At 46.7% G+C, this 15,999-nt stretch overlaps 1 protein-coding gene across 1 annotated transcript in view; it reads right to left on the bottom strand.

The window, feature by feature from the left end:
* Window positions 1-10,112: 10,112 nt before the first annotated feature.
* The window catches only part of PpV (Protein phosphatase V), a 46,022-nt gene continuing 40,135 nt past the window's right edge, over window positions 10,113-15,999 (bottom strand). Inside the window, exons 9-10 of the mRNA XM_084588448.1 lie at window positions 11,383-11,440; window positions 10,113-11,308 (exon numbers count right to left, since the gene is read on the bottom strand). Of these exons, the coding sequence (XP_084444574.1) occupies window positions 11,118-11,308; window positions 11,383-11,440 (249 nt within the window). The 3' untranslated portion in view covers window positions 10,113-11,117. The remainder of the gene's footprint in view (window positions 11,309-11,382; window positions 11,441-15,999) is intronic.

Genomic DNA, 15,999 nt, shown 5'->3' on the forward strand with positions numbered 1-15,999 from the left:
CCAACTAGCCGCGAAATTAGGGAAATTTCCAAATTTATTCTGCTTTTTGTGAAAAACATAAACAAAACAAGAATTCGCACATTTTACCACCATACTTCATTTATAGGCAATATACCGCTCGTCGCTGTCGCTCACGGTTTCTGGTAGCATCCTCGATCACCGGGTGCACCCGGAAGCAGCTCGCGAGGCAGCCAATCGCAGAAGGGTTTGGGGGGCTCAACTTTCGTTCTGGCTTTTAACCTTTTTTTATGCCGGTGAAGTTTGTTTTTATAATCCGGTTTGGGCGAAGAACCTGGTGCCTGCAGGTGCTCACTTCGTCTGATCCGTATTCGTATATATCGCATCGAGACAATTCAGTAAAAGCTTGGTAAGGTATTAAAAGAAAAAAAAAAAGGCTAGAGTGGCTAGATATTGTTCATTTTCGAAAGGAGCAGGAGAAAGTCACTGTTTGTAATGCAACTCGGGATCGCAGTGTAGTAGCGCACCGCTGCGCTGTGACTCTTTAAAATGCAATGCGGTAAAGAAATTTCATCCGTGTTTTATTATCATGTTTAATGCAATAAACTGGGTATAGCGTAACTGTATTCCTCTTGACCGAAAGACGAGGCAGCGGTAACAGCAACACTGAAAACGCGCCTCTCGGTCGCTGAGCCCCGTCGCTCCGTGCGGTGTGCACCAGCGCAGCGGCAACGACACTCGTTGGCGGCGGCGTCGCGCCACGGATCGCCAGGGACCATTCGGTTACCGCTTTAAAAATATGATGGCGAGGAGATTGGAGGGCGACAGGGCATGAAAAGATGCAATGCTCCAAGTTTGCATAGTGTTCTGGGCAATTTGGGCATGCAGGGGAATGTATGATTCTGTATAGAAAAGATCGGGCAGGAGTAAGCAGTGTATTTAGTTGTATGCGTCTAAGAATGCGGATTTGCGTGGTAGTGAGAGATTTATCAGGAAGAGGAAGTGTACGGAGAGTTTCTCTAATGTTGTCGTAGTGAACGTTGATTTCTTTTTTGTAGTGAAGAGTAGTGTCCCACGTTGGTGGATAAGGCCAGGGAATCCCAGGCGCCCGGTGTTGAAGTTCGCGGGCGAGGCGATGCACTACCTCATTGCCTGGGATTCCAGCGTGACCAGGAATCCACCTCAGTGTTACAGTGTGGGGACGTAGTTTGGTAAGAGCTCTGTGTAGATCATCGTGTAGTTCTTCAGGAATGCGACCCGTGTGAATGGCGCGTATAGCTTGTATTGAATCAGTGTATATGGTATATCCTGAAGGGTTAGGGGGTGCTTAGTGCGAGGTCTTGAATACTGGTAACTATTGGTAGGGTCTCGAGAGTCGCTGTAGGAGGAGGATCTATGTAAGGACCGAGGGTATGCGTCACTACATCGCTACAGCTCTGAATTGAGTAAGCAGCCGCTCCGACGTTAGTTCGTGATGCATCTGTGTAGATGATCGTGGAATCTGTTGGGTGACCCTTTTTAACCTTGCAATGGCTCCTCTATCTCGTATTTTAGCGTCTATCCCAAACCTAAAACACACATTCTATGCAGACGACCTTACTCTTTGGTGCACTTCTGGGTCTCCTGGAGCAGTAGAGGAGACCCTACAGCAAGGTATCGATGCAGTCGTTAGTTACCTTGATAAAGTAGGGCTATCTCCCGCACCTGAAAAATCCGAATTGTTGCTGATTGCAAAAACTCGCTATCAACGCCAACATAACCAGCTGATCAATCTCACAATGGCAGGTCGCCCCATCCCTCGTGTATCATCCTGCCGGATCCTCGGACTTCATATCCATGAGTCAACCAATCAGGCCAATGTATCTACAACCGTTAAAGTTTGCAATCAGCTTACGCATCTAGTTCGCCGCATAGTCAATAAGCACGCCGGGCTACGCGAGGGTCAAGTCAGGCAGCTTGTCCACGCATTAGCACTTAGCAAAATTTTATATACGATTCCTAACTAACTTGTCGCCAAAGACATCAGATAGAGATTGCGCTTCACATATTGTACAAGGCCGCCCTTAACGTCCCTGTACATACGTCCACGGAGCGCCTATACTCTACGGGGCTGTTCTTGCCCCTGGGAGACCTCATACAACAACATCGCGGCCGGCAAATGGCACGTCTTTCTAGCACCAAACAAGGACATTGGATACTACAGCAGGTTGCACTCAAACCTATAGACCTCCCTATAATTACCCTTCCTTCTTCGCTCCCGGATAACCTCAGAATAATCCCCATTCCAAAAAACGTTGCACCCGACACACTAACACAGGCAGACGTTACGCTCGCGTTTCCAACCATGTTCACCCAACAGCTTTCAGTAAACTTGCACGCTAGTGTTAACAAAGCGCTATTGCATCTATGTCTACGCACAAGCACTTCGTCTTTGTCGCTGGCCTTATCCATATAAATGTTTGCGCAAAAGCTAGGCCACGCCTACGCGCTACAAGAGACGGCACGGCAACGGGGCCTGTTTTTGTAACAGTGAAGAACTGAGAAACGTGTGAATGTCAATTTAAGGATGGGCGGGAAAGTAGAGCAAGCTGTAACGACGTGCGCGACTCACACACACAAAGGGAGAGAGTACCAGGCATATCGCAAAACAAAAAAAGGGGGGGGGGGGTGAAGTTTAATCCTGCTAAGACTAGTTAGGCGAAGCGAGAGCATGGTTTTTCTTAGTATTGCTTTGGTTAGGCTTAGGTTTAGACATGGGCAGACATGGTTTTTCAGTGATTAAGTTGCCGATACTATGGAGTTCAAAGCTCCGTCAACTACAAGAGGGAACACGTGATACTGTACCTGCCGTCAAAGGTCAAGTGCTGGTACACCGCAGGTAGTACCATGCATACTTTACAGCCACACTATGACCTCTGGCTCGTTGAAGGTCAAGCGGCTCGACAGGTCGGAAGCTTTTGCTCCAATACCACAGGCCTCAAATTTCACTTTACCGACTGTCGTAATCGTAAGCCAATTTCTCATTAGTCCAAGTACCACAGAATCTTGCCTCTCACTGTGCTGCCCAGTCTTACCCGCGACGCAAAAAATAAATTCTAGTGGACACTTTGGTCCACTAACTGCGATGAGGCGAAAGACTCTATTGCGCGGTGGTCCGAAGCAACTCCGCTACGGCACCTCTTTCCCTCTTTCTTACCTCTTTCTCTCTTTTTTCACCCCCACGTTTTCCTTACGGCTCGGTTAAGGTGTTCATAGATAATTGTGACAGATACTGCGCCTTTTATATTTCCTGTAAAACAATTTGAAACGCCGCTGATGCTTGCTCCACTGCGTCTGCTTCTGTATGCTGTTTGGTTTGGCATTCGAGGAAGAGCCAAGTTAAAGGCGCCGCATGGACGCCCGGCGGAGTACTTCGTACATGCGTGAGTCGCCTGGTGACGTCATGACCGGATGTGACGCCATCATGACGTCAGTTTCGGTTATTAGACATATCCGAATGTGACGTTATCGTGACGTCACGGCTTGTCATAACATCACCAGGTGATGGCGTCATAGTCATCTCTGTCGTTATCATCATTACTGTTACTATCACTATCTTTATCGGTCACTAACTACCACTAACTAGCAGCGGTGGTCTCCATGGCAACCGCGCTGGGGAATGCCACCAGCATTCGGAGCCAGCGGACACGTCGGCTCCTGCGATTTTCAACTTCCGTGGCGAAATTACGACCTGAAATGACCTAATCGCCATCAAATCGGTCAGTAGAGAGTTTCAGCTTACCGTGAACCGCGATCCGCTACCGTGATCCGCCACCGCACATTCCACTGCGCATGCTCAGACCCCCTTGACGCCAACAGATGGCGCCACATACTGGATGCCGGCACACAGACCTGCTGCGTCGGGTCCAATCAGTTTGAGCGCCCCGCCCACGCGCGGTAGAGAGTCACGGTGGCGGATCGCGGATCACGGTAAGCTAAATCTCTAGTGAAGGTGCTCCGTGCCAGTTTCAGACATTTTCGGACAATCTCTGTCCATATTTTCCCATCTCTTGAAGATTTCTTCTTTGTGCCGGAGCGCGTCTCGTCAGGCCTAGCTCACCAAGGGCTCCTACATTTGCCGGTCAGGCCTAGCGCCGCCGGCTGCTCATCGCCCAAACTCTTTGACTGCTTCATCTTTCAAGATGGCAGTTGGTGTAGAAGGAGAAGATATTTCACCAGAAGAATTTCATAACAATCCTCGTTGGGCCCGTGCGGTGCGGGCCCGGAACAAGCTCTACCCCAACCTGGAGCAAGCCTCGGACAGCGGCGCGTCCGCGTCTGCTGGAGCCTCGACAAGTTCGCACAACCTTGCTTCCGCGCCGAAAGGCAAGACTTCCACTCCCAAGCTGAAGAGGCATGCTCCTCTTTCCCGGTTGCCGACATCGGACTACAAAGTTGTTTTCCAACCGGGCAGGGACTTGAATCTTCGTCTAATCAATGGAGGTGCACTCCTGCCTCTGCTCTTTGCCGGAGCAGTAGTCGACTACAATGAAGCCAGAATCAATGACAAATTGCGCATCAACCTGCACAACTCTTTCACGGTGAGCACACATTCTGAAACTCGTATGAAGCAGTTTGTCCATATCTCTCACTTCTTGTCTTGGCAAACTCTTTGAACATGTGCTCGCACGCCTCCAGAACCGCACAGGCGACCAAAACCTCTTCCCTGACACAATGGTCGGCTTCCGGCCATATCTTTCCACACAGGATGTTATGCTGCAGACATTCATAACCCTCGCCACCAAAGCGCAGCCGAGGAATTCTTGCCCTAGACGTACCTCACAAAGGCCTTTGCTAATGTCCGTCACGCAGCCATTTTAGATGATCTTTCATCGCTTCAAGTCGGCTCGCGTGTCCACCCGTACATATCCGCCTTTCTTTGTCACTGCACAGCAGAAATCACCATCGGCTCCCTCTCATCTCCATCTTTCAAGCTTGGTAGCATTGGAACACCACAGGGCTCTGTCCTCTCTCCACTACTTTTAATATTACCCTCATCCCCATGGCACACGCCCTCAACCAAATTCCAGCCTTGTCCCACTCCTTATACGCCGATGATATTACACTGTGGACCACCACGGGTAACAATTGGCGCCATAGAAGATACATTACAGGCCAGAGCAGACATTGTAGTATCTTTTGTCGCAAATGTCGACTTGGCTTGTTCCCCTACCAAATCGGAGCTTGTCATACTCTGACCTCCTATATGTCGGACAGACAGAGGCCCTCCTCCCCCCATCTTCGTGACAGTTGACAACAACCGGATACCAGAAGTGGAAAAAATCCTGATTCTTAGTATCCTGATGCAAAACAATGGCAAGAATACTGCAACCATCACTAAGCTGACGATGATGGTTCATCAAACAATCCGCCTCATTTGCTGCATAGCCAACTGCCATCGCGGCATGCGCGAGCATGACCTCAGACGCCTGGTACAGGCATTTGTCCTGAGCCATGTTGTGTACTCGCTCCCCTACCTCTTCCTTACGCGGGCATAGGAAGACAAGGTTAACGCCCTTAGCCGACAGGCATACAAGGCCGCCCTCAACGTACCCCTCTACACCTCCAATGAGCGCCTTCTTCACATGGGCATCCATAACTCTGGCTGAGCTCACGGAATCCCACCGCTCAGCCCAGTTGGAGCGACTATCATCTACCCTCACCGACCGCAACATCCTCGCTCGCTCCCGGTCACTACTCCCCCTGCGATACACCGCGTTGTTAAGGTGCATCCTCTGCCTAAGAATATGCACCCAGAGAACCATGTCGCTCGCCGCAAGGCACGCGCTGAAGCTCTTCAAAAACACTGTCTTCCAGCTAGAGACCCTTTACGTAGACGCTGCCTCATACCCCTCCCGCCCTGCGTTCGCCCTCAGCGCTATCTCCAACTCAATTGCAACTGGTCGCGGCCGGTACAACTTTTGCCTCCACTTCCCTGGAGGTGGTGGTTGCCCTCGCCGTAGCTACTGTACCGGCCACCATCTTTAGCGACTCTAAATCCACCGCACGGAACTTCGCCCGCGGTCGGATCACTGGCCTAGCCTTCCGGTTCCTCGCCTCCCTCCCCACCCCCGAACACCCTATTCAATTAATATCTGTGCCCGCTCATACGGGTCACCCAGGCAACGAAGCAGTTCACTCTTTTGCTCGAGGATACGTCAGCCGAGCAGGGACTGCCACTGCCTGAGGAGATGCTCGTGAGCGCATGGTATCCTATCACGAAATCTCTCTCCATTACCGTGATCAACGAACCATCTACACTCCTCCTCATAAATTTCTAAGCTACAACGGGTGATATGGCGCCAGCTTCAGTCCCGTACATTCCCATCCCCTGCTTCCTTAGTTTTGATACATACAGTAATGTTCTCGCTGCAGCGCACCATGTGTGGGGCACCTAAAGCTGGTTTGAACACATTATGATCAAATACTCGGAATTCCACCGTCCAGCCACTTGGCAACTCTCCGACCTCGAGCAATGGGAGGCTGCGGTATCCAGCTCTGACCCGGCCGTTCAAAAGCGGCTGACTGACTGGGCTTTGGGAGTCGCTGGGAAGCACTAGCTTCCGGCCACAACACGCAGCCAAGAGCCTACCCATTATTAGTATGTAATCACTTAAGGCTTCCAACATTGCATAAAGTGTTTCACCACGACCATCGCGCTGGCATGACACTAGACAAAGAAGGTACGTTTCTCGTGCCCGGCGGGCTGTCAGGATAATTGACAGCTATAGTTTGACCGAACAGGCCACAGTATGAGCCAATAAAGGCTTTCGCCTTAAAATGAAATTCTCTGCGCTTTCGTTGCCAGGCGTCGGCTGCGCATGCACAGGGAACAAGTGTCCTTCTGGAAATAGCTACAAAGCTCCTACAGCTAGGGCACCCTACCCCACTTCAACGCTGCAGAATGCAGAAGAGCAGCTCCGCAGATACCATGATATCTATATTATTCTCTGCATAAAATTACCAACGAATATCGTTGTACTCTTCAAATATGCAATTTATTTTGAGCTCCATGCATTTCGGAAACGTTTTTTTTTTCCTAAGCCGGGCGCTCACGTGACAGCTGTAACAGAAAATGAGCATTCCTAATTACAACCTAAATATACTGAAAAAAAAAGTGTAATTTTACATATATTTTTATAGCGCAACAAGAACAAATTAGTATCTCCCACGCGGTGATGCAGGTTCGAAGAACGTTCGCTCGTCGTTCGGGCGTTCCTGCGCCATTTGCCTAGTGCAGAGAACAACGGTGTTACTAGTGTTGCCGTAGAGTGCCCAGTCAGTCTCGGCCTTTCAGGGTTACCTCATTATCACTGCGGCTTCCTGTGAGAAGAGTCTGGCCCTACTTTTTAGCAGCCTGGCATAATGCCGTGCGTCCATGACGCAGTGTTCAACAAATCTGATCACACCGCAACATTCTCGGAGATGTGCCAGCACATTTTCCAATTCTCATACAACGGACTCGAGACGAACTTCCGCGTTCCTGCAGAACTCGAACGGCGAGGCAAGTGGCAGTTGCACCTGCTTTCTTTGAACGACTTCTGCAGTTCCATTGGATTCACCCCGTACCGCGTCACGGAGGGCGGCGGCATGTCTTTTGTTCGCGTCCCTCGACTTGAAGGATGGCCAGGTCGCGGGTCGTCCGATGACGGTTGTGACTGCCTACTGAACGCTACCTTCCTGTCCAACTACTCCTGCGACGGGACGCAGGACACCGTCACCCTCGTCAGGGAGAGGCCGCCTCGAACTTCGGTGGCTGGTCTGAGGCGTTCTGCAGCGCTGCTTGGACCCGTGGTTTGAGGCGTTCCTCCGGCCATACCTGGGCCTGGCACCTGCGACTGGCCGGAGGCACCAGGGCACTTACCAAGCTCTCGCAGAGGCTGCCCAAATCATCCGATAAACGCATCAGCAGTGTCCGACATTGCTTTATTAGCATATTTTGATTTTTTTGCACGTACTTACGTATGCTGAATAAACGTATTTTGACGAGATTGGTCCGATTGCTGAACGATGAAAATTATCCCATCGATGAACCCTTGACGTATTCTCGGGCGCCTGCACGGTGACGCTGTGCCGTTTGTGAGTGGTCCTGTTTCGCTGATGCGTTTGAACTTGCATACTGGTTCTCTGCAGCGGAATCGGAGCTATGCGCTGCGGACGATGCCTTCCACAAGTGTGCTCCCATGCTCTCGGGAGCCGACCGCCGACCTTTCACTTTTGGTAGGCGTCTCCTAACATTACAAAGGCACGGTTCATGTCGATATACGTGTGAATTTCACCGTTTGCCATATTATCGCGAGTTGAGATCCTATTGGTGACATGTGGTTGCATTAGATGAAACACACGAATCTATGACACAGACACGACACGTATCTCCATCTGTGGCGTTTGTCGTTTGGCTGTTTATCTTTTACTCGAGATATGAACCAACTAGCTAGGATCCAGATACTTGCATACTGGTTCTCTGCAGCGGAATCGGAGCTATGCGCTGCGGACGATGCCTTCCACAAGTGTGCTCCCATGCTCTCGGGAGCCGACCGCCGACCTTTCACTTTTGGTAGGCGTCTCCTAACATTACAAAGGCACGGTTCATGTCGATATACGTGTGAATTTCACCGTTTGCCATATTATCGCGAGTTGAGATCCTATTGGTGACATGTGGTTGCATTAGATGAAACACACGAATCTATGACACAGGCACGACACGTATCTCCATCTGTGGCGTTTGTCGTTTGGCTGTTTATCTTTTACTCGAGATATGAACCAACTAGCTAGGATCCAGATCTTCAGAAACATTCTTTTTAATTGTCTTCAGAAATTTTCATTGCTGTTTTCCCGTGTCTGTATTTATCCGAACGTAATATGAACACAAGCTTTAGCAGTTTGACGAGTATGCTGAGGACATTGGAAGTATTGTCGCTTTACCACAAACATTTTTTTTATTTTAAAGGCCTGAAAAGTAAAATTTCCTTTCCCGGACTGATTTTGAGAATTTTTTAAAAACCATCTACACTACCCAAAAAAGCAAAAAATAACTGAATACAAATCAAGACATATACTTTTAGTCAGGCAATTTTCAGCAACCCACTTTTTATATTTTGTGCAATTCATAACCAAAGTTTGCCAAAACTGCAGAGAAGATAAGTGCGGCATTCCACCTCTTTATTAAATGTTTTGGCAGCAAAACCAAATGCACATCTCTTTTCCATTGTAGTAATATACAAAATTTTGAAATAAATTTAAAAGGTCGACTGACCATCCTTTGATCTTACCTCTATGTTTAATGAAGATTACCTTATTGTCTTGCACACGCGATGACCGTGTTGCAGTATGTCTACAACCTACAACTGCAAGCGAACAGAGAAGTTGATAAGTTTCCTTCAAGCTGTTCTGTAGGCCAAGTTTCGACATGCATGATTTCACTGTTCTCTCGAGTTACGAGAGAGGAGTCTACCAGATGCAGTTTCTTTCATTGTTCCTGTTCACGGCGCCTGTCGGTCTGCGCGGCTGCAGCCACGTTTAAGATGCTTAACAGCTTTGAGAAATGCGAGTGATGCTGGAAAAAAGGAAAAAAAAAAAAAAAAAAAGCCGGCACACTGGTCTATTTTAATTGCGCCAAAATTCCATGACTGGCCATAAGAAGCTTAGTTCCGATTGGTGTGTGACGTGTATCCCAGAATCCTGAGCAAGGACATTTAAGAGGATTTTTTGCCGCAAAATTGGCGACAGCATACAGTCTCGGCCGCCTGCATTCTTTCCGATTGTCCTATACCCTGGTCTGCCGTGAATAAACCATCACCCTGTTCAGGAAGTCTGCTTTCAACCTGCAACATGTCGCTGGACAAGCAGGCGAATGAGCTTTGCGTTATTTGTCGGCGCACTGTATGATCATCCAACCAGCCATCACTGCCCTGGCTACATCTAGTCATATTTAACTGCAAATATGAAGAGATGTGGCCAGATAGCTGAAGGGATACCTAATGGTTGTGCGCATTCTCTAGTTTCATGGGCCCTGTAGCATATATCTTGTACCATAAATGGTGTTTTGGGTAACAATCTGAGCAAAGGGTCCTACTTCAGCATAAATAGGCACTTCTGCAGATCAAAACAAGAAATCAGAGCTTGAAATAGGCATTTATTGTGCCACTCTGCCCCTGGACCAAGGACTATGCTGCCAATACTAACACCTCAGTGATGCTCATTCTTGCTGTGAAGCCACCAGACAGCTGTTAAATGTTTGGAAGCAAGCCAGCAAGCTTGTTCCAGATGCAAGCAATGTTTTGATTTCTGCAAAATTCATAAAACTGCTCCAAATGGGTTTTAAGTAATAAGCAATGCCTGTGGTCGGTCATCAGACTCCAAAACATTCACATAAAAATACTGATTACTAAAATCAATACAATATTCTACCCTTAAATATTTCAGCTTTCCAAGAAAAGAAGCTATATAAAATATGCAAGCACTATAATCCAAGTTTACAACAGATGGAAAATCCACCTACAATTAAATGCAACACAGGCTATAAAAATTTACACATAGCATGTTTATGCAGTCTAGTCTCAACAGGAATCACTTTGGGATATGAATACACAAACACATGAAAGTGCTATCATTATCAACATAGAAACATCAGGTTTTAACTTCTTTAATAAGAATACCATAGCGCACATTGAAGCTATTAAAACTCAGTGAAAAGGGCACTGCAAGGAAGTCACCACAGTGTAACATAACACAATTCAATATGATATGTCACTTAACCACAGTACATGGGCCATCAAGTATCATAAGGAACTAGAAGCATGCTCCACTATGATGCAATAAGCCAAATCCAATAAAATGAACATGGGTATTTTAATTACCATTGTCTAAGCCCCTTATGACAATGCCACAATATGTGATGATTTACACATGCAGTGCTGATTTAATAAAGTTTTTCTCAGCACGTAAAGCAATACTGAATACAAAAAATATCGCCGAGCTTTCTGGCAAAGTACACCAAAGGCTGGCAGCAGCAGGACCAAAGTCCACACTTTTGAAATGACACAAACTGCCCTCTCATTAACAGCATGTCTCACTGCTTCACAAGCTGTCTATGGATGGGTACAGCATCACGATCCCCGCTACAAGAAGTACGGTGTTGTGTTCCTGGGTGGTATCACACGCTCTGTGTCTGGCACTGCATGGTACAGCTTTGCGGTTCGAGTGTTAACGTCCGTGAAGGCCAGAACAGCAGCAATGTTGCCACATCGATAGCAGTAGTTCGGTGCAGACCAAACTGTCACCAGCTTGTCATCAAACATGTACTTGTAGCCTGGAACCACAATTCAAATAAAAAGGTCAAGAACAAAGCAATGCTAGCAAAAATGAGAAGTTATACAGCCTCACCTTCGTGAACTAACTGGTGTGCCCTGCATATCAGCTTCAAGTTGTTGAGGTGCATGAACTGAAAGATTTCAATGATGGAGGTTACAAGACAAGCAAAGCAACTAAGCTGGCCCTGCCAAGAAGAGCCCGTACAATTATACACAGCAGCACAGTTTCGAACCACTACGTCCTGCACCAAATGATCCTGCGTGCAACTATTAAAGCAAACTGCCATCGCTCACAAGGTCACAGATTATGGTCTTAAGTTCTTTGAGATATAACTACACATTGATGCTTGCCTACATTTTCTCGAATTAAATAGAAACTGCTGGTGGTTGAGAGTGGTTTTTGCAGACGTGAGCCAAGAAGCTAAGCCAGGACACTATTCCACCTTCCACACAAGGAAGCAACTAAAAGCACTGTTTGGTGGATGGGCAAACTGTTTTGTTTTGTTTTTTCAAAAGTTACACCTGCATCTTTACCCTGTTGCATTTAGAGAAGCAATGGCTCTTCCTTCTGATGTTAATTTTAATGAGCAGACAAATGGCATCTCTAAGGGACTACACAACTTGCCCATCTACCAAGCCAAGCTGTTTCTTATTTCTGCAAAAAGCAGAGGATGCATCCCATTGTTGCCGCTGAACAGCTTTTAGAAAAACCATACTCTACAGTGATTACTGATACCAGTTTTTCATTATTTGCAGGAAATCCAGACATGTGCCAACAATAGGTTACACATCAAAGAACATAGACCTTAATATTCTCATTTGTGAGCAATCTTCAGTCTCAAAAATGGCAGCAGTTATAGCACGGAGCAAATATTTAAATCCAATATCATACACAGAAACCTCTGCATATTTAAAGCTTACACTGATTCAGCATTAACAAACAGGCCAGCGAGCCTGCAATGCAAAGATGCACACTACTTCTGTGCACAAGGGAGCAACTAGAAAGCTAGAAGTATAATGAATAACTTCTGGCTAAGCAATGAGGTGGTTGGGGGGACTAAGCAAGTGCCCAGCCCACAGCTTCGTCTTCGACCGAAAGCTTGCGCACATGGAGTTTAAATGGCTGCAAATTCAAGGTTGACGCCAGCCAAATTCCATCCGCTCAGCTATCGCCATACACACCTAGAGATGCGGTGCACTCTCAACTTCAACTGAAGAACACAGCTTGCTGCAAGGCAAGCTTCAACTTCAGGAAGCAGACACCTAAGCCTTGTCTCAAGGCAGCCAGCCCGGTTGTCATCACCACCAAGCAACGGCGGCCTTTATGTGCGTGCCATGGGCGGGTCACATCGATAAAGTTTTTAGTGAAAAAAAAAAGAATGGCCCAATGGAAGTGCACAGATGGGTGGCACTATGCTTATTTTATTGTCAAATGTATTTTTAAATCCAGCTCCACTTAGCAAAAACTTCGCTGAAGCGAAGACTCGCCCCAAAAATGTAGCTGTGGCCAGAAATTTGTACCATTACTTTATCTGGCGAGCAGATGGGAAACTAGAAATATTTCATTTCGAAATGAAAATCTGAATGCAGTGGCATTTGTTGATGATGAACTGATTTTTTTCTGGCGCAAGGGCATCTATGGCCAAAGAGCGCCAAACACAAGGTGAAATGCCATCTCCGGTTGATATGATAGTTTTGGCGATTATGATGATGATGTGCTAAAAGCTATGGTGTATAGGGCCTAAAAGTTCGTTTGCAGTGTATGATCTCTAAAAACAGTGGTGTATAGAGCCTAAAACGTTCCGAGATGTATAGTGGTCTGAGTGAAATATTAAAAGAAGAAATGTAAATGTTAAAACGCTAGTTATCTAAGTAAGAGGGACGGGTGGGCGTTGATAAAAAATGACATAAAAACCCTACCTTTGAAAAATATTTAAGAACTCTTTCGGGTGAGAACATTGGGTCATCGCCGAGAAATATGCACGGATGTTTCGGTATATGTTTTTTGTGTATTTCGGGAAAATGATTTCGCCTTTGTTTTTCAAGTGTTGGACATTCAATTAAAATATGTATTACTGTAAGATGACCACCACATCTCGAGCAGCGTGGTGCAGCAGAGTTCGTTAAAAGGTATGAGTGTGTAGTATGTGTGTGGCCTATTCTCAGCCTGCACAAGGCTACTTCTTTGAATCTGTCTCTTTTGTCTGTAGTGTACCTGCCTATGATAGGTTTTATAGTGTGTAGTTTATTTTCAGTCGCTGTGTCCCATTCCTCTTGCCACTGTTGTCGAATTTTGTTTTTAATGTGTGGCTTGAGGTCCTGGTATATTATTTTGTCGATGTCTGTAGTATTTCGACAGGCAGCTGACACAGCAAGCCTATCAGCCGCCTCGTTACCTGGTATGCTACAGTGGCCTGGCACCCAGCAAAGTGTAATTTTAAGTTGTAATTTATGGGCAGTGATAAGGTTGTTAAATAGAGTATTCAGGACTGGGTTCTTATTGTGCCATTTCCAAGAAGTTAGGGAGGTTAAAACACTAAGGGAGTCTGTGTAGATGACCGATGACTGTATTTTGTTTTCTATAATGTGTCTCACGGCTAACAGGATACCGTGGGATTCTGCAGTAAATATACTTGTATGTCTGTGCAAATTGTGGTCCATGTGTGGCACATGAGACTTGAGTCGACTTTGAAGCATCAGTGTAATACTCATTACAAATGTATTTTGCCTGCAGAGACATGAAGTGCTGTTGTATGGCTATAGGAAGGGCATGTTTCCCGACTTGAAGGAATGTTAGGTCGCAATTAACAGCGTGCATTTCCCACGGAGCGATGAAGTCTTTTATGGAAGTTGTATGGAGGCTGCCAACCGGGATGTCCAGATATTCAATATGAGTGGCTAGTCTTATTGGGTATGGTGGTGTTAGTGACGGTTTTCTTGTGAAAAGTTCTGTGTTAGCTGTGTCAAGCAGGAGCCGGCAACAAGGATGGTCCAGTTGAGACAATATTTTGGTAGCATATCTTACAGCAGTAAATTGTCTTCTTCGCTGTAATGACCATCGGTTAGCCTCAACATAGAGGCTAGCAATTGGGCTAGTTCGAAAAGCACCCGTGGCAAGGCGAAGGCCAAGGTGGTGCACTGGATCGAGCATTTTTAGGGCAGAAGGTGATGCTGACCCATAAACCACTGAGCCATAGTCAATACGAGACAAAACTACGCTATTCAGAAGGCTCAAGAGGCAGTCACGATCTGTGCCCCAGGACTGGTGGGACAGAATTTTTAGCAGGTTCATTGCCTTCAGACATTTTAATCTCAGCTGTTTTATGTGTGATATGAAGGAAAGCTTTTCATCAAAAACTACACCAAGAAATTTATGTTCTTTTTGAACTGCAAGGCTCTGACCACTCAGTGTAATGTTGGGCTCAGGTCTAATGCCACGCTGCTTAGTGAAAAGCACGCAGACGGTCTTTGCAGAGTTAAACTTAAACCCATTGTCGTCAGCCCACCTAGACAGTTTGTTGACGCCTAGTTGAATCTGGCGTTCACAGATGGCCAGGTTGCAAGATTTGAAACTTATCTGGACGTCATCGACATATAAAGAATAAGAGATGGTTCTTGGCAGCACGCCCTTTAGCGAGTTCATTTTGACAATAAAATGCGTGCAGCTGAGGACACCACCTTGAGGGACACCATTTTCCTGTATAAACAGCTTCGAGTATGTATTGCCAACACGAACTTTGAAGGTTCGTGCAGACAAGTAGCTTTTTAACGTGTTCAACATGTTCCCTGTGATACCAAGAGAGAAGAGGTCGCGGATAATACCATAGCGCCATGTGGTATCATATGCTTTTTCAAGATCGAAAAAGACAGATAGACAGTGTTGTTTGTGTACAAAAGCATCCCTTGCATAGGACTCAAATGCAATGAGCTGATCGTCTGTTGATCGCCCAGCCCTAAAACCAGCTTGGTTTGTGTCAAGAAGGCCATTGTATTCTAGGAAGTGAACAAGACGACGGTTTACCATTTTTTCGAAAAGCTTGCATAAGCAACTGGTTAGGGCAATGGGCCGATAGCTCGCTGCAAGTGTGGGTTCTTTGCCAGATTTTAATATCGGGACAATGATTGCTTCCTTCCATGCTTGAGGAAAGCGTCCTGTGGCCCATATTTTATTATACAGGCAGAGTAGGGTTTCGAGGGTGTCCACATGGAGGTGCCTGAGCATTGCATATGTGATCCTGTCAGCACCAGCTGCTGTGTTCTTGCATGTGTCTAGTGCACTCTTCAGCTCCTGTAGTGTGAACGGGCTATTGTACCCTCCTGTGCATGGTCTCTTATCATGTATAGGTTTACTCTCTTCGGTCACCTTGTGCCGCAGAAAGGAATCTGTATAGTGTGCCGAGCTAAATATGTATTCAAAGTGTTTCCCTAGTGTGTCTGCTTGATGTTCTAGTGTGTCGCCACTAGTGCTGACAAGAGGTGTGAGAGTGTTATATCCTTTGAGTGCTCTTATTCTGTTGTAGACTTTGTGTGCGTCAGTATAAGAGTTCACAGACGAAAGGAACGAGGCCCAGCTTTCTCGCTTGGAGATGCGTCGAACACGCCTGCCATTTGCCTTTGCTCGCTTAAAGGCTATTAGGTTTTCGGCAGTGGGGTGTCGTCGCAAGTTCGACCATGCCTTGTTCTGAGCTTC

This window comes from Amblyomma maculatum, chromosome 1 (genome assembly GCF_055883805.1).
Source record: "Amblyomma maculatum isolate TAMU_Amacu chromosome 1, ASM5588380v1, whole genome shotgun sequence".
Lineage (NCBI taxonomy): Eukaryota > Metazoa > Arthropoda > Arachnida > Ixodida > Ixodidae > Amblyomma > Amblyomma maculatum.